This window comes from Anser anser (assembly GCF_964211835.1).
Source record: "Anser anser genome assembly, chromosome: 16".
In the NCBI taxonomy this organism is placed as follows: Eukaryota; Metazoa; Chordata; class Aves; order Anseriformes; family Anatidae; genus Anser; species Anser anser.
In genome coordinates this window covers 10,887,372-10,910,064 of record NC_139737.1, presented here as the reverse complement: position 1 = coordinate 10,910,064, position 22,693 = coordinate 10,887,372, and the positions used below count along the sequence as shown (strand labels likewise).

At 44.0% G+C, this 22,693-nt stretch overlaps 1 protein-coding gene across 1 annotated transcript; it reads right to left on the bottom strand.

The window, feature by feature from the left end:
- Positions 1-527: 527 nt before the first annotated feature.
- EIF2S2 (eukaryotic translation initiation factor 2 subunit beta) lies at positions 528-12,878 on the bottom strand. The gene is made up of 9 exons (XM_083801189.1): positions 12,679-12,878; positions 8,322-8,502; positions 7,279-7,382; positions 5,973-6,108; positions 5,549-5,649; positions 4,962-5,110; positions 4,024-4,080; positions 2,882-2,967; positions 528-2,165 (listed from the first exon to the last, which is right to left on the bottom strand). The coding sequence occupies exons 1-9, from the start codon at positions 12,691-12,693 to the stop codon at positions 1,990-1,992; spliced, it is 1,005 nt and encodes a 334-aa protein (XP_083657315.1). The 5' UTR covers positions 12,694-12,878; the 3' UTR covers positions 528-1,989.
- Between the last annotated feature and the right edge of the window lie 9,815 nt (positions 12,879-22,693).

Below are 22,693 nucleotides of genomic sequence, written 5' to 3'. Positions count from 1 at the left end.
CGACACAGAAGACTTTTCATGTGCCAGTGAATTTCCTCCATGAGTAAATTGAAGTCCACACCTCGAGATATTTCAGTCAAATATTAGTCACCACAACCAATGCCTTTAGGTTTTCATGAAGGCATTCAAAATACACCTATAAAGCGTATGTACTCACCAGGACACCAGGAAACCTCCCATGACAGCTCTGAACAGTGATTTACTTCTTCATTAACATAATCTTTCTGATCCAAATACAACTAAGTCAAATTTTGTATTTAACATACTAATACACAGTACCAGCTCAAGGCCATACTGTATTTTTTAAAAAGACATTAGTTTTTTAAAAAGGACAATAAAGGTATTTGACCCAGGAAAGCACACATGTAAAAACAGAATCATTGTTCTTTAGCTATTTCAGCATGCCCAACAGCATGTCACTGAAAGAAGGCATCTAACACTTCTCCAAAAAGTTTTACTTCCAAGTAGAAGGCTATTTGCTAGAGGAAAACAAACAAACAAACAAACAAAAGAATACAACAATAATGTTACAAGAGGCACTGATCCTGGCTTTATTCACTTAAAGATACATCCAACATTTGTTATAGCTCACTTGAAATTCAAAATGCTTTTAAGAAACCAACTATAAAACTTTGATTTTTGTCTTGCAGTGCTGTCAAGTTTTCAAATAGCAAGTGACTTCCCAGCAAAACTGTGCTGTGTATTAACATACATACAAAGATTAAAACTTGGTAGAAACCTTTCAGTTTCTGATATTTGATGAATCATGTTCAAAGTGACCACCATTTTCTCTGGGGAGGAAGCTACTCTGCTTACCGGCAGGGATGGGTGCCAGCAGTCCTGAGCTATTGCACCTTATCCTAACCCTGCACTGTTTTAAGGAGTGGTTAAGTGAGAATTGACTTCTGTTCCCCTCCATTACAGTACTCACAAGGGATTTCACTCCCCATTTGCATCTTCACACTTGGCAGCTGGAACAAATTTTTCTCAGCACTAAAAAACTAGTTAGGACAGCATTATGCACATCCCCTAGAGATTACAGATACTGACTGCTAGCAGAGATAAGTACATATTTTATAATCAAAAGACGTCAATGTGTTAATTTGGAATAAAAACTACTTGGCAGTATCTTCTGTTAAATTCAAGATATATATAACTGTTGCAGCCATCATACAGTGATGTTTCCTACAATCTTTTTTGCTGCATTTAGATTTTTTTTTAAAGTGATAAAGAGTGCAGGACTTAAGAAATATAAACATTTTTCTATTAGAAACTGCAAAGTTTAGTACTATGACACTATGAAAGCTTACAATACAGCAATTGTTATCAATTCCATGTTAAGACTCAGCATCAATATGGTGTCTGAACTAGCTCAAAGCTCTATTCTGCCTTATAAAGCAGTATCAACCTGTCTTGATGTCACTTTCTGTGCAAAATGTGTTTCCATACTAATGCAGCTATAAAAGCACAAGCAGTTCTTATGTTGGTGTATCATCCTTGTTTTGTGAATGGCTTCTCTGTTTAATAATAGCCTACCTAGAAATCAGCCATCATATACAGGCAAAATAACCTTAAACTTCTGTCTGGGTATTAGGCATAGTTCAGTGACATGATCTGAAAGGACAACACACCAACCATTCCCATGAACTGTTTAAATAGGAAACTGAAGGAAAAATCCAAATCGAAGACACTCACTGTTACAGTATCTTTAATTTATCTTGTGTTTTACAGAAGTCTGAATGGATTAAAAAGCACCTCCTTTCCCATCACGTTCCTTATAGTTGGTAAAATATATTCAATGAGCAAATGTATGTGAACAGCTTGAGGATCTGCATCTTGCAAGGATTTCACAGACCAATCAATCAAAAGCCAAATTTCTTGTAGTTTTTACAATCTTGTTTTAATACAATGGTAAATCCATTCCGATTGTAAACCTGTCCAGTCATATCTCCCCAGAACACTTTGCAAAATCCAGTGTTGATTAGCAAACTAGTTAGCTTTGGCACGGAGCTGTGCTCTCTTGCCTGTGACAGCCTGGAAACCAGTTTTGATGCTGGCGACGGAGCAGCGAGAGTGGCAGGTCTCACACTGCAAGAAATATAATCTGGTGTCCTTCTGTAGGATTGTGTCTGGTGACCGACATGTATGACAGGTGACATATTCCTCTGCAGAAAAGGAATTAAGTTGCAGTTAAAAAAAATAATGCATTACCATCAGAAAAAAAAATCACTTCAGCCCTGAGTTTAACAGTTGTCTTGAAAGGATGTTCAAATTCATCTACTGATTTAGAAGTGGCTTACTATGAAAGTCACAGAGGTTCAAAAAGACTAAAAATGCTTCCTTGCTCCTAAGTTAACAAAGAGCAGGTTTTGTACATCTGGTACATTGTGCCCTGACACCAGTGTTTTAAGAAGTAATAACCAGCTAGGGCTTCCCACTGGCTTTCCATGACTTCCTCTGCTGAAAAAGCATTCCCAAATGTCAGCAACTCTTACATAGACACTGTCTGAAACAGCATTTTGTTGCATATAAACTGCAAGCACACACACTGTATTTGTTAACTAATATGTACAACAGACTTTAAGAGTAATTATCATTATTTTCCATAATCCTCATCAAAACTAAGAAGTTAAAGTCAGATGAAAACAAACTATTTTCAACCACTCTTACTGTCTTTCTTGGTACATCTCTGCACCAGGACAGAGTATGTCCTAGGTGCTCACTATACGATATAACCACCTTCACTTGCATTATTCCATCACAAAGCAGAAAAGTCATAGTTTGTTAGCACAGAACCTCTACAGCATGCGTACTTGCAGAGGGGCATGTTGGGCCTCTGGTCGTCAGAAAAATGTGTAGCGGAAAATGGAGTTATACTTACTGATATATCTTCTCAAGACATTTTCTATCTGTTTTTGCTGGAACCTTCCTTTGATTACAAGTTGGTTGTTACCATCTATTGAGCCACTAATTTGAAAGAAAAATAAATTTGAAGTAATTGATTTGCAGAAGACATCAAATAAAGTATATGAAGTCAGCAACTTGAAGCAAGTTAACTGAGGCATTCTTCAAGGTAAGAGCAAGCCAGAATTACTTTGTGGGGAAAAAAGAAATATGTAAAATTCTGACAGCACTTGAAAACCTATACACAGTTTTGCCCAAACAGAACTCATTGCAATAAAAGCAGACTCCAGCAGAGATCAGCCTCATAGTTAAGCTGCCCTACCAGGAGAAATGTACAGAATTGAGAATAAGCATCCGTTTGTCTCAAAGAAATGACCGAGACAACTCTTTTAAGGTAGAATACTACTACAAACCTCTTCTAGCTATTCTGATGTAATAAATTGAATGTTTTTTTCAGACTGCAGTTTTTAAGTTTTTGTTTAAGTTATCTGAAGTTGAAGAGATCTCAATGTCCAGAGGAACAGTCATTTGTTATAACCACATTGCAATTAGATGGCTAGATTCTGTACATCTACATGTAACAGTATTTTAATCTTCAAGACAGAAATAAACAGACAGAGTATATTGTCACAGAATTAGATCTTTTTATCAAAAGCATTTAAAAGCAACAGAGCAGCTTTTATGCTAAGACAACTGGATTTAACTGTGGCATTAGACAGAGTCACTAGCTACAGGCCCTCAAAACTTCCCCTAGGCAGGCAGGCATTCTCTCTTCCTCGGCAATCCTACGGCTTAAGCTGAACGTGAGCCAAAGAGCCATCCTCACCAACTGAGACAAACAGCACTGCTATCAGATCATTTTTTGAGAAAGGTCCCAGACAAGGGATTCAAAGTGCTATCCAAACTGTTCCCTGGGACTTATAGCTTGCCTCTGTACCTCTTCTGCGAAATGGTGTCTCTTCAATCACCCAGGACAGCATCTGGGTGCAGGGAAGAAGAGCCTGATGTTCAAGCACATAAAAGTACAGACCTAAAACCAGGAATCTTATTTTTGATCAATGGCAACTACGTTGCCAATGCTTCCTACTAATACGCACACGCACAGCCCAATAACCTTACCTTGTACCCAATTCTGCCAACAAAAACGCCAGGAGATGTTTTGGCTGACGATGTAATCTAAAAATAAAGTATGGATATCTTTAACCTCCCTCCTTCAGAGAAATTTGATATCTATACAGGAATGGTGGGTTAAAATGATCTTAAAGTACAAAGTTTAAAAGGGCAGTGCCATAAGGTCTGTACCAAAGAGCATAGGCAATGAACTAAGACACTATAATAAAGCTGCACAGTCCACAAAACAGAAATTGCAATTTCAGTAATTATTCTCTAAATTGAGAGTTCTATATTTCAGATTTTCCATTCTTAACCCTCCACACACTCCTATTGCCCTTCCATTGGAGCATTATAAGCTATTATTAAAATTTTAGTTTAGTATATTACCCAGGTCTTCTATATGATCATGCCAGAAAACCGTCCTCGCTTATGAAACAAATCAGATAGACATTCCTAGAAGCGCCCACAAAGAATAGAACTGACTTCACAAGAAATACTCAGATAGAGAAAGCATAGGGGAAAAAAAAAACTGAAATCCATACTATTTACCAAGAGAACAGTATTTGTAGTTCATCTCAAGACTAGAATTCACCCCTGCCATCCCAACCCAAGTCTTGCAAATAAACACCACTGAAGACCCAACTACACACACTTGCTAGAAGTGAGAAAACTCAAAACAGCTTTAGGTTTGATTTCAGTCCATGAGGCCCATGAAACAAGCCTACCATTTTGATATGTACAAAGTTAGAAACTGTCTCCATAAATCACCTTCATAAATACCTTAACACATAAACAGAGGAAAAGAACAGTATGATTGGAAGAGCTTTCACTTTGGTTTGTCAGTTTTTCTTTTTTTTTTTTTTTTTTGCCAAAAAGCATTCATTCAACAGCCAACAACACAGAAAATTCCACTATTCCTGGGAAATATTAAGAGTAAAACTTACAATTTGCAGATATCTGTAAAGTTGACAAAAGATGTTTTCTTGGTCCCCACTCTTACAACCTGCGGAGGCTTCATGACAAATTTCCTTTTTTCTCCAGCTACCATATCTGGGTTTTTTTCCCGCATGATGTTAAATACCCTATTGAGTAACTGCAAAAATAAGAAAGAGGGGGGGGGGTCACATCATTTGAGGCATGTAAGGTATTCATGCTGAAGTACACCGTTAATGCTATCTCAGATGTTCAGAAGCAATGAATATTAGGTAGTCTTTGTCCATTGACACTTCCCCATAAGCTTTTCAATGCACACTTCAAAAAAATTCTAATAAATGCAGAAGATAAAAGCTGTTTTCACAGAGGTTTACTTTATAATGTCCAAGTACCTCAGTGTGCTTGCAGAGGCATTTTAATATTGCTCTATATGAAAATTAACTATGACAAAAGATGTGCTTTCTGTTATTTTTCTCATCACATGCTTCTGAATGTAAGTTCTTTAATTTTAAGTCGGAAACGGGATACACAAACACAAGGCTCTGCACTGCCAGAGCACATTAACATGTAAAATACTTCGAAAGCCTTTTAACATTACCTCATCATATGTGTAGTCCCTTTCTGAGCCTGCCCACGCAGGTCCTGACTGAAGACTAAAAGAAATTCCATCATCTTTTTTGCTATCTTCATCTTCAAAAGCTGTAAAGAAAGTTGTTTAGGATTCATTAAGAAAAACAAATATTTCTTTAACCTTGCTTGTACAACATTTATAAAAAGTGCATCGAAAGAAGATTTTACTAAGACAGAGACAGAAGTGTTCCCTGTTTGTCTGCCTAGAAGAGACACCAGCACTTACGGTGAATTCATACAGTGCTTCTACAGAAGATTTTTTTTGATAATCATGACTGGTGAAAGTAACAAAATGAATTTTGAAACCAAAAGATACTTCAACAGAACTTATTCACCAGTAACATGGACTATGGGTAACTTTCAATGTCTCCTGGGCTACGTTATACTTTTACCTTCATCCTTCTCCATTATTTCATCTTCATCTGGAAACTTCACATATTTTTTCTTCTTCTTCTTGTTGCCCAGCATGATATCAAGGTCATCTTCAGGTTCTACTACCTCTGGCACATCTCCCTCAATTTTTAAGTCCTGCAAACAAAAAAAAAAAACTTATAATTTACAGTATTAAACAAATCTCTATACCACAACATTAGAAATTACACCAGTTGCACACTATACTAGATGAATGCTAGTATTATCCACTATGATCCTGAAATGTAATAAGTAAGAACAGAAACTGAAATATGTTGAAGAAAGCGCTGCAGTACAATGCATGAAAAAGAGACAGACTTTTAAATGTCAAGTTGAGATACGATGAGGTACATGCACCTAACATGTAACAGTGCAGTTCTGTGTTAAAACTTAGTCTACATTACTTCCTTTGTAATACTTGGTTTCCTATTAGGCAATCAACACAATCTTCTAGCTAACTTCTGGCTGGTCAAGAACAAGGTCACACTATACTTAGCTAAAGCAATCAGCCACATTTGGGCACAAGGGAACAAAACACCCTACATGCCAGACACTAACATAAGGTGAAGCTGTGATACCTGCAGCCAGTCCAATTTGTTGTCACAATTCCTTCATGGATGCAGGTATGTTTCTGCATTTACATAAAAGACAGCAACCATTTGTCCTGTCTGGGGCAGATCAGAGGAGCATTTTCTTCCTCAAAAGGCAGAATCCAAGAATAGCTTTACATGTAGCATAACATTTCTCTGCCCTCTTGCTCTCTGGGCTTCCCAGTTACGCTGATATGCGATACAGAATTATGACTTGGAATAAAACTTGAGAAGAGTAAAGATATCTTGTACACCTACTGAAATACAGAACAGTAGCCAATCATTTCTAAAGAAAACACGAGAGTACGAACAGATTTCTTAGCAGATATATACCCTTTATTTGAAGGGTTGGCTTGTAGAGGACTGTTTTGTGCATGGCTTCTGACATCATTTTCTTCTCTCACCCCAGAAGACAGTTAACCTTGATGCTAATCAACCCTCATTATTGACTGCAGAATTACTTGCTTATTGTGCATATCAGTTAATTTTTTCTCATTTCCAGGCAAAAAGCCCTTATGTACAAACACACTCAGCAGAACCTACTATACATGAAGGACACTGTGAAACACGTTTCACTATTAACTGCACCAGGATATAATGGCAGACTCAAAACAGTTCCTGCAACATCGATCTCCAGAAAAGAAAAGCAGGAAAGTTACTTGGCAATAGACAAAATGGCCTAGTTATGTAAACAGACCTTTACGCCTTCTTCTGCTTCATCTATATCAAATATCTTCTTTGGCTTCTTCTTCTTTTTCTTTTGATTGAAGAAGTTTAAATCATCCAAGTCATCTGTTGCATCTAAAAACAAAGGATAAGCAAAAGTAGTACAGATTATTAGTAACTGTAGTAAGAGTTCAGACATTAAGGTTTCCAATGCACATCCAGTGTCTTCAAAACATTACAGCAAGACATAAGCAATGATCTGTAGCCCCTACAGATATCCTTCAGGTTTTCAACAGATCATTCTCCTCTACCCGATACCTCAGCATTATTTTACAGTTTCTGTATCTTGTATCTGCATTTTCTTATTTTTACGTGTTTAATCTTTCTTCGTGCTGTGCAAGAGAAACTAGATGCTTCTGTAATTATAGTAGAAATGCTCAAAAAAAGTGAACAGAAAACTGCAGGAGTTAAGTATAGTTTCTTTGGTCTACAGCAGGAGCCAATTTTAACAAAAAAAGGATTTAAATTAACAGCATTCCCTTAATCAGGTCATCCTGAAGTGGCATTGGCCTCAATCTAAAAAGCAAAATCATATATATATATACACACACACACAAGCATATTTCCAAAAAGACTCTGAGTAACAGCCTAGTTGCATTCGCACTTGTCCAAAAAAATAGAAACCCTTTTAACCATATTTCTATAATTCACACTATAGCTTAATTGTTGAAGTGAAATAATGCCAGAATTGTGCAATTATTGCAACAACCGCATGTGGAAGATTTTAAACTTCATGATAACTATTTTTGGGCTCCCCTTTTCATTGTCTCACACAAGAAACTCTGTCCGAGTCAGGAAAGCAGAATTTGCATAGGCCACTAGTCACCTGCTCTATGTTTGTGAATGGGGCTTTAGGCAGTAGGAGCAGAAGATGCTTTTCAAATAGGCAGAGTGTTACTCACAAGATCTTAAACTAGGACCCCAGCACCATACATTATGATGCCACACTCCTGAAAGGCTTCTATCAAAATACAGAACTACCCTTCAGAGTTTATCTACGTGGTTTCATTTTACCTTTCTTCCTGCTGTCTTCTTCATCCGCTTCAACATCTTTGTCTTCTGTTGGCTCTGGTTCAACTTCTTTTGTTTCTGACTGCTGAGTCTCTTCTGTTTGTGTATCCCCTCCCTCCTCATCCAACATAAATGGCTTCTTCTTTTTCTTCTTCTTCTTGCTCATAGTGGGATCAAAAATCATCTGTAAAAGTCAAGAGTTCACCAGCAGCGTAATTATCACCTGCCATTTAACATTTACAACACCTTTAAGTTTCTCTCTGCATTCCTTCTGTTAACCAAACAGAAGCAACATTAACCAGGCTTTCATCTCAGCCTGGGATTTTTCTTGATCTGTGACAAAGCAATACAAGTGAACTGACTCCACAACGACGAGCCTCACTATTATCACCACTGGTTTTGCTCCAAGGCACAACTAACAAGACCAGTTACAAGAAAAGAAAAAGTTACAATGCTGCTCGACAGTTTCAAACTTCTGCCACTTTTCCCACAATGGCTATGCTGTCTCAACAAAAATGCTTAGGACTAGGGAGAAGCTTAGAAGGGCCTGGTGATACAGCCAGGCTGGCGTCAGCTCCCAGCACTATGAAGCAGCAAAAGGTCTCATCCCAAAGTTGTTCAGTTCTTTAACTAACAAAGCAGCTTAACTCACCCAGACCAACCACGAAAAAGGTACTAACCCCAAGAATGACTTTTAACCTATTCTTTACCTAAATACTAGAGACAATCAACACAAGTTCTTCAAGTCTTCCAACATAGGATTGCCTCCTGCTACTTTTATTTAAGATGCAAGTTTGACATCTTATCTACCCATCAGTTTTGTTACATGTCTGGCCATTTTTTCTGCACTACAGTGTATACTTAATGCCTCAAACAATTTCAGATACTTAAAAAAACTGGAGAGTCTTATTCTCTAATAGCTGAAAAGCATTCTTTCAGGTACTTAAAATTCAGCATCATAAAAACCTCTTACTCAGGATAATAGAACCATTTCAAAGGAGCAACTCTTCAACTTCGTGTTTGGTTATACCCTCAAAGTTTCTCTGTCCATAAAACAATCTTTTCCTCACACTTCTCATTCTCCTGCATGTGATAATCTTGTGATATTCTGATTTTCTGGAGCTTACGTGTTTCATAAAGGCTCTGAACTGAGGCTGAGAGGCAGCACGAAGCACTTAACGATGCTGTGACTCAAACACCCAGAAGTGTCTACATGTATGTGACAATGAAGCTTGAGGCTTTCAGAATGAAGTGTGCCTTCAGCTGTGCACACTGTGCTAGAACAGCTCTTAAAAAAGTTCTGTTGGCTGGCTTCCCTCTAAATGCACATCTATGAATCACTGGCAAGGCACAGCAAGGAATGTTCACAACTGGTTACGCTGTTTGCTGGCTTCCTCTTGTAACCTCTGGATTCTGCTGAAACAGAAGGAAAAACGCCTGCATAGGCAAGGGCCTACAGCTCTGGGCACACCCAGACGAACACCCGTTTCAGGATCACGACCCATTTCAATGACGAAGCTTTCTTTGCAAGGCTCTTCAGACTTATCTTCTATACTTCCTTCCATGAAGAAGCAAACATAAGATGATGTTTTAGATCGAGTGTAATAATTGCTAAGGAACCACTCCACGTACCCCATCACCCCTCTCTTCATAAGAAAAAGAACAGCTTTCAACCCAAACTGCCATAAAGCGTATCTTCTGTCTACAAGAGACAGAATAGGTCTTCAGTAGTACACTAAGCTAAGTTTAACAAGCAAGGGCAACTTCTGGACTCTGCAGGTAGTTTTAAGGCTGAAAAACCAAAGCAACTGGCCCTTCTGCAGAGCCTGGCTCTGACAGCCTGCTTGTCTCTAAAGAGATGCCACCTCCATCCGGGCAGGGCAAGGCATGCTTCTGCAAACCTTGACCTCCTCGTAACAGGCTAACTGCTCTGAAGAAACTGAATAGAGAAGTCAGACAAGCTGAGAAGGTTTTCACCTGAGCCATTTAGCTCACCTAGAGCTTCAGTAAAAACTAAAGAGCATTCTTAGGTCATGCACAGTTTAAAAAGAATGAGAGTCATGATATAAACTGACCAACCACACAACCAGGCTATTCTGTGTTTTGCCAGAAACACCACCAGAGCCCATGCCTTTTGCTATACAGAAATGAATATAAACTTCCATCCTCTTTCTGCTCATAACACCAGATTCCCATGGGGTTTTCCTCTTCTGTAAGCCACAGTTCTTTCTCACATCCAACTCCATGACTCCACTCCTTATTTCAAATGCCTATACAGTCAAAATCCCAACTTACAAAATTCAAGCAAGTGAAAGACAATGAAAAAAAAAAAAAGGAAGTTGGACTGCGAAGCTCTAATCCTAAAACATAAGCCCATGTCACCCTATACAGGGCATGTACCCTATTGCAGTGGCAACTGCTGGGGGTTCTACTGGAGGTTCTATTAATCCCATTTCATTAGTCTGAATAAACACAGGCATGTCTACAAAGCACAGAGCAACACTGCACTGATAAAGTTAGTTCAGGTATCCTTATGCTACACTGTGCTGCCCTCTACGATAGAACAAAATTATTTATCAATCAGCACCTAAATCCCTCTTGCTGCTCAAAACGCAGCATCCTCCAGTATTATTTCCTTGGAGCTTCATTAGCCACTGGGCCAGGAAAAGAAAAAAACACACAGAACATTCAGTTATCATTAAGTAGGATTTTATATCTTATTAAAAACCCTACTACATATAAATAGAGGTTAATGGACTGCTCATCATTTTCAGGTTTGCCCTTCTCCTCCCCTGGAGACAAGGCTCATGTTGCCTCTGCTGTACCATGCTGCACCCAGACAGGAGACGCTGCTACCAGAAAGCTTCATTTTGTTTAAAGCTCTGGAATTTTTAAGCCACAGCCCAGAGCAATTGCCCATATTTTGAAGAATTCTGTGCATGCGAATCAAACCAACTTCTGTAACATCTATACTAGGTTTTAAGGTGCAGATCTGTTAACTGAGATTCATGTGCCTTCACCTTCAACTTTACAGGATCATGAACTGTAAAAGAGCCATCACTTGGAAAGCTCCACATCAGCTCCTAACAGCCAGCAGCTGTGGAAGGCACGTGCACTCACTCTCACACACGTTATCCAGAAGACCTAACAGTGACAGCCCAACCATCGTACCTGTTACTACCTTCATTCTGTGAGTCTGCTAGACAAAGCAAACCAGAGATGTAACTTTATTACACTAGATATTCCTGATCTCAGGTGAGTATCAGAGCAAATGCATTAAGCAATATAAATAAAGTGACACGAACTAAATCTAAACCAGTAAACTGCAGACTAGCTGCTCTATGCTCTTATGGGCACCTGAAATAGAAAGCAGCTGATGCAAGGGTCCTTATTTCCTAACCTAGACATTAGAAGTGCAGTTGCAGGCACACAATTAGGCATAAAAATGCAGCACATTCATTCCAAGCAGCTGGATGAACCAGCCTCAGCTACCATTAGAGTAATAAGTACGCTAGTTGTTGTTTATTATATCAGAAAAGGTATGACTCGTCTGTCACCAAGGTTAGTGTGACTGTGCTCTGCTCATATGGAGAAGAGCCACAGAGGCATTTTAAGCAACACCAGTGAAAAGATAAAAGACCCAAAGCAGCCATGTCATGGATTCTGCCAGCGCAGCTCCCAGCAGTCACCCCTCAGGGTGCCCATAACCTCGGGCATGGAGAGCTTTCTGTTTCCCCAGGAGAGCACCTGAAATGAGGTTACTAAAGGTACAACACACAAACCCTACAACGTTTGAAAAACTCCTCAGACATTGGCATATTCGCTTCCCTGGGCGTGTACACAAGGAACCACCATAGCTGGATAGCTTTCGCTTATCACTCGTCGAGAAGCAGCTTCCAGGGTCAGAAGACGAGATACTCAAGCCCCAAAAGCAGACGAGCCGCCAGGCCACGCGCTGAACACCGCTCGAGGAGCACGGCACGGCGGGGGGGAGGGCAGCCTGCCTTCCTCCCGGCCCTCGCTCTGCCGCCGGGCGAGGAGCTCCGGGCGAGGCCGGGCGCCCCTTCAGGACCGGAACGGCCGCCCCCCCTCCACGGGCCTGGGCGCGGCGGGGAGAGGCCCGGCAGGGCCCCGAGCCAGGCAGGCGGCGGCCCCCGGCCCGGTCCCCGCCGCGAGAGGCGGCCGCGGGGCCCCCCCCAGCTCCGGGGCAGCGGCCGCCAGGGCCCGCGGTGAGGGGGGGGAGAGGCGCCGGCCCTGCCCCGGGGCGGAGGCCTCAGGCCCGGTCTCCCACATGGCGGCCGCGGCGTAGGCCTCGGGCCCGGCTCCCCCATCCCCGACGGCGGCGACCGCCGGGCCTCACCTCGTCGCCCGACATGGCTGCGGCCGGGAGCGGAGCGGGACGAGGAGAAGGAGGAGAGGAGAGGGCGGGAGCGGGGAGCGGCGGGGCTCAGGGACGCGACCAGCCCTCGCCTGCGACCGCCGCGCTCGCCTCTTGCATCAGCGCTCCCCTCCCCCGCAGCGCCGCGCCTGCGCGCCCCGCCGCGGCGCCGGGCGGGAGCCGCCGGGCTGCTGCTGCGCATGCGCGGTGGGGCCGTCCTCCCCCCCTTCCCCCCCCCGCCCCCCCGGCCGCTGTTAGGGGTCTCTCCTGTACGGCCGCCCCCCGCCCCGGGAGCGCCGTCCCAGTCTCAGCTGTGGGGCTGGGTGTACTGGGACCTGCTGGGTGTACTGGGACTTCCCTGCCTCCAGCCGCTGCCCCCCTGTCTCCTCTGCCCTTCTCCAGGCGCTTGCACGCCCCGCTGAGATCCCCCTCAGCCTCCTCTTCGTTGGCTTCACGGCCGCAGCTTCGCCTCCTGTGTCAGATGCACCGACGTCTGAACCCGTCGTTTTCGTTCCGTTTCCCTTTTAATAGCTAATAGGAGAACTTGGTGCCAATACACGACAGGCTTACCGCAAAGTGCACGTTAACATTCTGTCCCCAGACCAACTCTGTGGAATTAAAAGGTCGTCAGTTCCATGCCAGCTGTAGTGCTAAAGCAGAGCCATCATCCAAAACTTTGTTATAGGGGTTTTACATTTTAATATTTCCAGGCCATTTACATTTCTGGAGCCCCATAACTTACTACGTCATGTAAACTTGAACTATTATTTTTACATTAGCTGGAGATTATGCACAGTACATCATTTAACTTTTTAATCAGCTGCAAGAAAAGACTGGTCATCTTGTCTATCTTCGATCTTCCTTTTGTCTACCTTTCTTGCTCGCCTTTGTTCAAAATGATGACACCCAGCCTGTTCCGTACACAAAGCCATCAGTCTGGAGGTACTGTGAGGACAGGATCAGTTTTAGCTCTTCCCAACATAACTAAAATATGTTTTCTAAAAAACCTCTGAAAGCCAAATTTAAAAGATTACTTTTCTCTCCTGATTCCATACCACCACCTTTCTCTGGGAATTCAGAGCGTTTGTGTCTTTGTCACTTGCTGTTATGTGATAGGGATATCATGGGTTTAACACTTATCATGAGACAGGATAGCTATAGTTTATGTCACCCCACATCTTATTTGTCTAAGCTGTTCTTAAAAACCACCATGGACAGAGGTTTTCTCTGCAGCCTGCTCAAGTGCCTGATAAATTTCATCTTTATTGCTACCACTTAATCCAATGCCAGTTGTAATGTCCCACAAGGATACAGAGGGTCACTGTTCATGGTGTGTCAACCCACGGTACTTTGGAATATTGCTGTGCCTTTTCCTGTCCTGTCCCCACAGTCTTCTCTTTCAAAATGTGCAAAATCCAGCCCCTCCAGCCTTTTTCAGAGGTCTTTTCTTTTGCTTCTCATTTTCTTTGCTCTCTTCTGCACCTTACTTACATATGTGTTTCTTAAGTGCAATGCCCAATACTGGGCACGGTACTTGCATCTGATGCCTTGGCAGAACCAAATAGAGCAGCATAATTACCCCCGATGCCCCATCCATAACAGATTTCTTAATAGATCCCAGAGTAAGGTTCGCATTTTTCTTTGTCAGTAATACTTGGTGAGCAATTACAGCCCTAAGATTTCCTCCAGTTGGGCTGTCTAACGAGTAAAACATAATATTTTGTACATACAGAATACATACTATTTGGGAAATGCCAGAGGAAAAGCTAGTGGCAGCTGCTAGAAGTGCTGTGCTGGAGTTACATCCCAATCTTCAGCTAGAAACCAAAGGAAGGCTGAGATGCTCCTGCCTTTGAAGCTCTTGGCTGCAGACACTGTAACATCAAAAGCATGCCTGGGAGATCGCCTTACATTGATTTTTTTCTTCTATGCTGAAATACTATTCAGGATGCAGTGCTTTCCTCTTCTGTTCTTTTCTTTGCTCTCCTTGTGAATTGAATAAGTTCCAGAAAATTAAGACTACATTATTTGTGATTAGTAGTTACCAACATCAGCAGTCATCCAAGAACACCTGGAGCTAGTGTCTTTGATCTGAGACTAGGGAAAAACAATCCTGTGTGAGTTTTGATAAGAAGAGCAAACTCTGGGTTCAAGAGGTTGCAGAACCACACAGATAAAAATATTTTTTTTTCTTATATTTATATTAATATTTTCTTGAGGAGTTTTGAGTAAGTCAGTTTTTACTGAGTCTGTGGATAGCACTGAATTCTGCTCTCAGTAAATAAATAAATTTTAAAATGCTGATTCTGAAGATTGCCATGGAGTGAATGTTGTTAACCATTGGGCTAAAACACTCTGACACACATTTAACCACTGCCCTTCACATAAGATGTCTCTAAGATAGGACTGTAGCCCTATTTCCACCCAAAAGAGAGAGCCACAAGGGTTTACTTGGATTTCAGATACTCTGATACACAATAGCACAGTGAAACAGGGAGAGGGAAGTCTGGAGCAAACAGGTCTATGCCCTTAGCAGAAGCCCAGAGAATGGATGAAGTAGGTTTAAAGAAAATAGTCATATGGAAAAGAAGGCTTTCTAGCAAAGCCCCGCAGACCAAGAGGACCTCTCCATGGAAGCAGCAGACAGAGGAAGCCTGCAGGACTTAATCACAGCCTGAGGGTTAGGACAGGGAGAATGCAAGCAAAGTCAGAGGTTTGAATCTCATGGCAAAATTTTAAGCAGTGGGTTTAGATTAAATAGTCACTTTTGGACAATTTCAGGAAGAGACACAGGCAGCATACAACAGAGGGTGAAAGTTATTATCCAAAGTTTAACATCATGGTAACTGACAGACTCAGCAGAACAATAAGCCAAAGGCTGGGGTCTTAGAAAGGGGTAACACTACTTGCAGAATCAATTATCATTAATGCAATTCTGTTTGCAAGAATGTACAATGTCTGCTGTCTGGAATCCAGGAGACAGTCAAGCTACAGGGACAGTTTCCTGCCAGTCCAGCCTTGCCTTGCTTTTCCCTTTCAAAACCTCGCTGTACACTGAGCAGTTCCAACAACCAGCGATTATTTTCCAAAACCTGTCACTATAAAGTTAGGTCCTTTTCCTGAGAGCCATTCTCACACGACCAGTGGATTTATTTACTCCCTTTTCTGCCTAGAGCAATCACATGTTAAGGTATACCTTGCAGGTATTTTTGGCCATCATCCTCTAGTAGATGTCTTCTCAGTTTTCCCCCGCCTATACTCCTGAAGGGACCTGGTCCTGAGGGCTGAAGCCCTTAAGGCCTTGATGAAAGTGTTTTCCCACGGGAAAGGTACTCTTCCTAAAACAGAGCTTAACCCTGGCACTTGGGATTTCAATTACATGCTGTTCAAGCTCCAGACGGGTTGTTTCTCACTTCCCATTGTGGTGCTCCTTGTGGTGGTGGCTGTCAGCTGTCTCTGCAGGGAAGAGTAATAGAGATTAAGGTGACTATCACCTCCACTTGTACCATTTGCTTCCTGGATTGGGCTGTTCTCTGAATCTTTTCCAATATTCAGTCCCAAATCACTCATGGGCCAGAAAATATGACTGTTTCCTTCCCCCAGCCTCATACCCCAAGGGCTGGGAAATCCCCTCTGACAATGAACAGCAAATTCTCATCTTTCTTGCTGCAGACAGTCTGCTTGGTTGTTTGTATCGTTAGCTGAGAGATCAAACAAAATAATGATCTCCACACGTAGATTTAATAACAGGATGCATCAAGATTTATTACGAGATAGACAGGACTGATCAGCCTCAAGTAATTGGAGCACATGTGCTGGAGTGCAAGCTATGTCACTTGTCTCACAAAAATGTGTCTCCTGCAGAGCTGGGAAGCCCCATTCATCCATCAGCCTGTCCCCACCTCCAGGGACAACATGTGCTCAGCGGAGCATCTGCAGGAGAAGAGGGTACTCCTGGGAGCCACCTGCCCCAAGCATAGGCAAGCAGTCAAAGAGGAAAAGCCTCTTACTTACCAGTGCTATTGGATTGGACAACAAAAAAGACAACAAAAAATCCTTTTACAAATACATCAACGCGAAACGGAGGACTAGGGAGAATCTCCATCCTTTACTGGATGCGAGGGGAAACCTAGTTACTAAGGATGAGGAAAAGGCTGAGGTGCTTAATGCCGCCTTTGCCTCAGTCTTTAGCGGCAATACCGGTTGTTCTCCGGACACCCAGTGCCCTGAGCTGGTGGAAGGGGATGGGGAGCAGGATGTGGCCTTCGCTATCCATGAGGAAATGGTTGGCGACCTGCTACGGAGCTTGGATGTGCGCAAGTCGATGGGGCCGGATGGGATCCACCCAAGGGTACTGAGAGAACTGGCGGAGGAGCTGGCCGAGCCGCTTTCCATCATTTATCGGCAGTCCTGGCTATCGGGGGAGGTCCCGGTTGACTGGCGGCTAGCCAATGTGACGCCCATCTATAAGAAGGGCCGGAGGGCAGACCCGGGGAACTATAGGCCTGTCAGTTTGACCTCAGTGCCGGGGAAGCTCATGGAGCAGATTATCTTGAGGGTCATCACGCGGCACTTGCAGGGCAAGCAGGCGATCAGGCCCAGTCAGCATGGGTTTATGAAAGGCAGGTCCTGCTTGACGAACCTGATCTCCTTCTATGACCAAGTGACGCGCTTGGTGGATGAGGGAAAGGCTGTGGACGTGGTCTACCTTGACCTCAGTAAGGCTTTTGACACCGTTCCCCACAACATTCTCCTCAAGAAACTGGCTGCTCGGGGCTTGGACTGGCGTACGCTTCGCTGGGTTAGAAACTGGCTGGATGGCCGGGCCCAGAGAGTTGTGGTGAATGGAGTCAAATCTGGTTGGAGGCCGGTCACTAGTGGAGTCCCCCAGGGCTCGGTACTGGGGCCGGTCCTCTTTAATATCTTTATTGATGATCTGGATGAGGGCGTCCAGTGCACCCTCAGTAAGTTTGCAGATGACACCAAGCTAAGTGCGTGTGTCGATCTGCTCGAGGGCAGGAAGGCTCTGCAGGAGGATCTGGATAGGCTGGAGCGATGGGCTGAGGTCAACTGCATGAAGTTCAACAAGGCCAAGTGCCGGGTCCTGCACCTGGGCTGCAACAACCCCAAGCAGAGCTACAGGCTGGGAGATGAGTGGCTGGAAAGCTGCCTGGCCGAGAAGGACCTGGGAGTATTGGTGGATAGTCGGCTGAATATGAGCCAGCAGTGTGCTCAGGTGGCCAAGAAGGCCAACGGCATCCTGGCCTGTATAAGAAGCAGTGTGGCCAGCAGGTCGAGGGAAGTGATTGTGCCCCTGTACTCGGCTCTGGTGAGGCCGCACCTCGAGTACTGTGTTCAGTTCTGGGCCCCTCGCTACAGGAAGGACATGGACGTGCTCGAGCGAGTCCAGAGAAGGGCGACCAAGCTTGTGAGGGGTCTGGAGAACAAGTCCTACGAGGAGCGGCTGAGGGAGCTGGGCTTGTTCAGCCTGGAGAAGAGGAAGCTCAGGGGCGACCTCATCGCTCTCTACAGTTACCTGAAAGGAGGCTGTAGAGAGGTGGGGGTTGGTCTATTCTCCCACGTGCCTAGTGACAGGACGAGGGGGAATGGGCTAAAGTTGCGACAGGGGAGTTTTAGGTTGGATGTTAGGAAGTACTTCTTTACCGAAAGGGTTATTAAGCATTGGAACGGGCTGCCCAGGGAGGTGGTGGAGTCACCATCCCTGGAGGTCTTTAAAAGACGTTTAGATGTAGAGCTTAGGGATATGGTTTAGTGGAGTACTTAGTGTTAGGTCGGAGGTTGGACTCGATGATCTTGAGGTCTCTTCCAACCTAGAGAAATCTGTGAATCTGTGAATCTGTGATTTCAAGATTTGTTCATGCACACATTCATCTCTCACTGTCCTTTGCACCTTTCATCCTCGCATTCTTTGGGATTCTGCAGCTATGAAGAGCTGCAAAACACGTGGTGAGTATGGAAGAGCAAGGCATAAGCACAAGCGGATAACAGCGAGGTCTCTGGCTCTATCATCATACCTCAGCCTGCCACTTCTCCAGGCTGAACTCCAGCTGGAGTTCTCCAGCTCCCTCAGCCTGTCTTTGTAGCAGAGGTGCTCCAGCCCTCTGATTATCCTCGTGGCCTCCTCTGGACTCGCTCCAATAGGACCCTATCCTTCTCCTGTGGGGGCCCCAGAGCTGAACACAGTTACTCCAGGAGGGGTCTCAGGAGAGTGGAGAGGAAAGGGAGAATCACCTCCCTCGACCTGCCTGCAGCCCAGCATACGGTTGGCTTCCTGGGCTGCAAGCACCCACATTTGCTGGCTCACGTTGAGCTTCCCACCAACCAACACCCCAGGTCCCTCTCCTCAGGGCTGCTCTCAATCCATTCTCTGCCCAGCCCTGTATTTGTGCTTGGGATTGCCCTGGCCCAGATGCATGACCTTGCCCTTGGCCTTGTTGAACCTCCTGAGGTTCGCACAGGCCCACCGCTCAGGCCTGTCCAGCTCCCTCTGGATGGCAGCCCTTCCCTCCAGCATGTCGACCGCACCACACAGCCCGGTGTCACTGGCACACGTGCTGAGGGCGCACTCCATCCCACTGTCCTTGTCAACGACAAAGGCATTAAGCAGCACCGGTCCTAAAACTGATCCCTGAGGAGAGCCACTTGCCACTGGGCTCCACTGGGCCCTCCGATCAGTCGGCCGCGACCACCCAGCCAGTCCCTTCCACACTGTGAGAAACACTCTGTAACCAACAACTTAGGCTCAGGCGAGGATCTCAGTGAAGCAGCAATTTTATTCGCGATTGCAATGGTGGGCGTCCCACAAGCAGGAGCATGCCTACTAGTTCCATAACACTGTTTATATACTTTTTTTTTTTTTTCTCGACGACCAGGACCCTCCCCTGTTTCCCCATCGACTGGGTAATCCAGGTTCACAATCTATCTGGTGCTTCACAGACAATACACGGCTTTCAGTGGCCGGCCTGTTATAAGTCAAATTTCTTTTGCCTTTTTTACTCTTTGAGGTGGTAATGTTTCTTACACCGTGATTTCTGCCTAATTGCTCTAAGGATTCTGGTTGTCTGCACGTTACAAGGTCCTCTATTAAGCTTTCTTATCACTTCAAGCATACCTCAATACCGCATTCCTTCCCTCTAAACAATGTAACTCTGTGCAAAACCATTTTTATTCCCACACCACCGAGAGGCCCCCCCGCCAAACACCCCCCCCCCCGCCGGCCTGGTGCCGAAGCGCTGCCCCCAGAGGCGCGGCGCTGCCCGCCCGTGGCCGCCAGGGGGCGCCGGCGCCCGGGCTGCGCGGGGGAGGCCGCGCTCAGGGCCGGGGACGCGGCGGGGAGGGGGGGGGGGCCGCCCAGGGGATGGGAGGGGGATTTGGGGGAATTTAGGTTGAGCTGGTAACGCACGGGTGTTTCAGCTTTAGCGCAGGGCTTCCCAGCTCCTCGTGCTGCCCTGGGGGTGCACGAGTGGCTGGGGGGGCACAGCCGGGACGGCTGGCCCCAATGGCTCTGGGGGGACATCCCGTGGCATGGGGCGGTGTGGGGGTAAAATACTGGGGGTAAAATACTGGGGGGCACTGTTCAGAGAGGGGCTGGGCAGCAGTCGGCGGGTGGCACGCAATGGCATTATGCATCGCTTGCTTTGTATATTTTATCACCGTTGTTATTTTCCTTTTTTGTCCTATTAAACCGTCTTTATCTCAACCCATGAGTTTTACCTTTTTTCTCCGATTTTCTGCCCCATCCCAGCGGGATGGAGGGTGTGAGCAAAGGGCTGTGTGGTGCTGAGCTGCCTGCCGGGTTAAAGCAGGACAAAAGCAGCTACGTGATCAGCCTCTAGCAGTGCACCCCGAAAAAAAGACAGCACCCTAAACACACTGCTTGGGATTAGTTCTGCTGTCTCCAACCCCACGCTGTTTTGAATATGCTGTTTGCAGACATTTTCAATGGTTGCTGAGAAGTTAGATACCAAATTCCACTGCAAACAGTGGATACAGACAGCCTAACTCTCCTATATCACGAGTTATTTTTCTAAGCTTTCTGCCTGGGCAGCTGCACAGTATGTCCTTTGAAATAAACATTTAATTCAGTATGTGAGAAATGGGCAGCTTGGGATCCCAGGTCCACATACATAACAGTTAGAGTCAGATTTCCACATGCCTGGCATGGCAGCTGTAGTCCAGAGCTTGTCTGGGAGTTCCCAGGTGACCATGAATCCTAATGCAGATGCTGTTACTATCCTCCTATTGCTTTGCTTAAACAAACAAAAACAAAACAAACAAACAAACAAACAAAAACCAGATAAATCCATTCCAGAACAAAGTAATAGGCAGACAGGTTTTGCTGGGTGCTGTTATAAAATAGGAAGAGAAAGAGGGTTAACACATTTGGGTTTTAAAAAAACAGCAAGGAAACTGAATGGACAGCCTTGACAAGTTCTAGGCATGGCTGAGAAAGAGCAAGCTAAACAAGGCTTGGTCCTCTAAGCTAAGAACTTGGTTCGTGTTCAATTCCTCCCATATTCACAGGAGCAGAGGACGTTATACCTTTTTTTTTGCACATCATGAAAATTACATCAGTACTACCTGTTCCAGCAGCCTCCTTTGCTTGTAACAGAAACCGCCTGCAAGGCAGCCACGTTTGCAGAGATGCCAGTATTTTCACTGAAGGATTTCCCACACTTGATGGCTAATTTGGATCAAAAGCATTTGAAGTTTCATTGCTGTTCTTAAGTGTCATCTCACTCAGGAAGAATTGTCAAGTTATAGGATTGATGATGAGTAGCATAATGTGTACACAAGATTTTAATTGCATCCATATAAACAAGAAGCAAGTCCTATTTTAATTGACAGAAAACGCTCTGTTCCATGCCTACATTTCAACAAGTTGCATGGGGATAAAAATGTCAAAAGTACATCTATTAAGGATATAAGAGCAAAAACAACCTTTTCCAGATTTGTTGGAAATGCCACCTTCTGTCACAGGTTTTAATCAGGCAAATATAGGAAGAAAATGGATGCATGAGAGCATATGGTTTAGATTATTTTCTCATAATAACCCCTAAACTGGAAGTTGACACATACCTATTAGTGATAATTGATGAGATGAATTAACAGGCTTTTTTTAAGCATCAACAGAACTAAACTAAATAACAGAACTAACTAAATAACTTCTTGGTTCTGCAATTCAGACAATTGCCTAGGAAAAAAAGAAGAAAGTAGTTAGATCCAGTTCCAAATTGCTACACAGGTGCAGAACTCTTTGTTAATGCATCTATTTCGCCAAAGCAGCAACTTATTTTTCTATTTCGTAAATTTATAAATGATTGACTTCAATCAAAATAATTCTCTCAGAGGAAAAGGCAAAAGTTGAGTGGGTTTTAACAAGCTGTTTCAGGCAATCCACTATCTCACACAGACCAAAGACACTCTGTTGAATAGGCAGCCTTGACATTGCACCTGCAGCCACAACAGATATTTTGCTGGAACAAACACCTCAGTCAGACACTGTAAGGAACGTCAGCATAAGCTGTGCACACAGAAGTGTGTGGTAGGGTGTGGTAGAAAAATCAGAGGGATTGGGGGGGTGGGGGGAGAACCTATTCAGTATTATTTTAATTAGCACATTATTGTGCTAGCTAGGAAAGGTTTTCAGACACTGCAGTGGCCAGCTGGGTAATGTTATGCTGTGCAACTCATCCATATCCCTAACTGGGATTTCTGTATAGTCATGGTTGAAAAATGGAGGCCTGGCATTTTTCAGAATTTTCCTCCTGGGTGCAGGATTAATAATAATAATGATAATGATGATAATAATAACAACAATAACAACAATGCTATTCTGGGCATATCATGGCATTGCTTACAGGGAAGTTATGAAGTTGCACTCTCATCAGACATCCTGAGAGTTCACATGGTAGCCTGGTGTTGGAGTTAACTTCCATCACTCTGGTAGTAAATTTCTGTTTTGAGTCTGTGAATT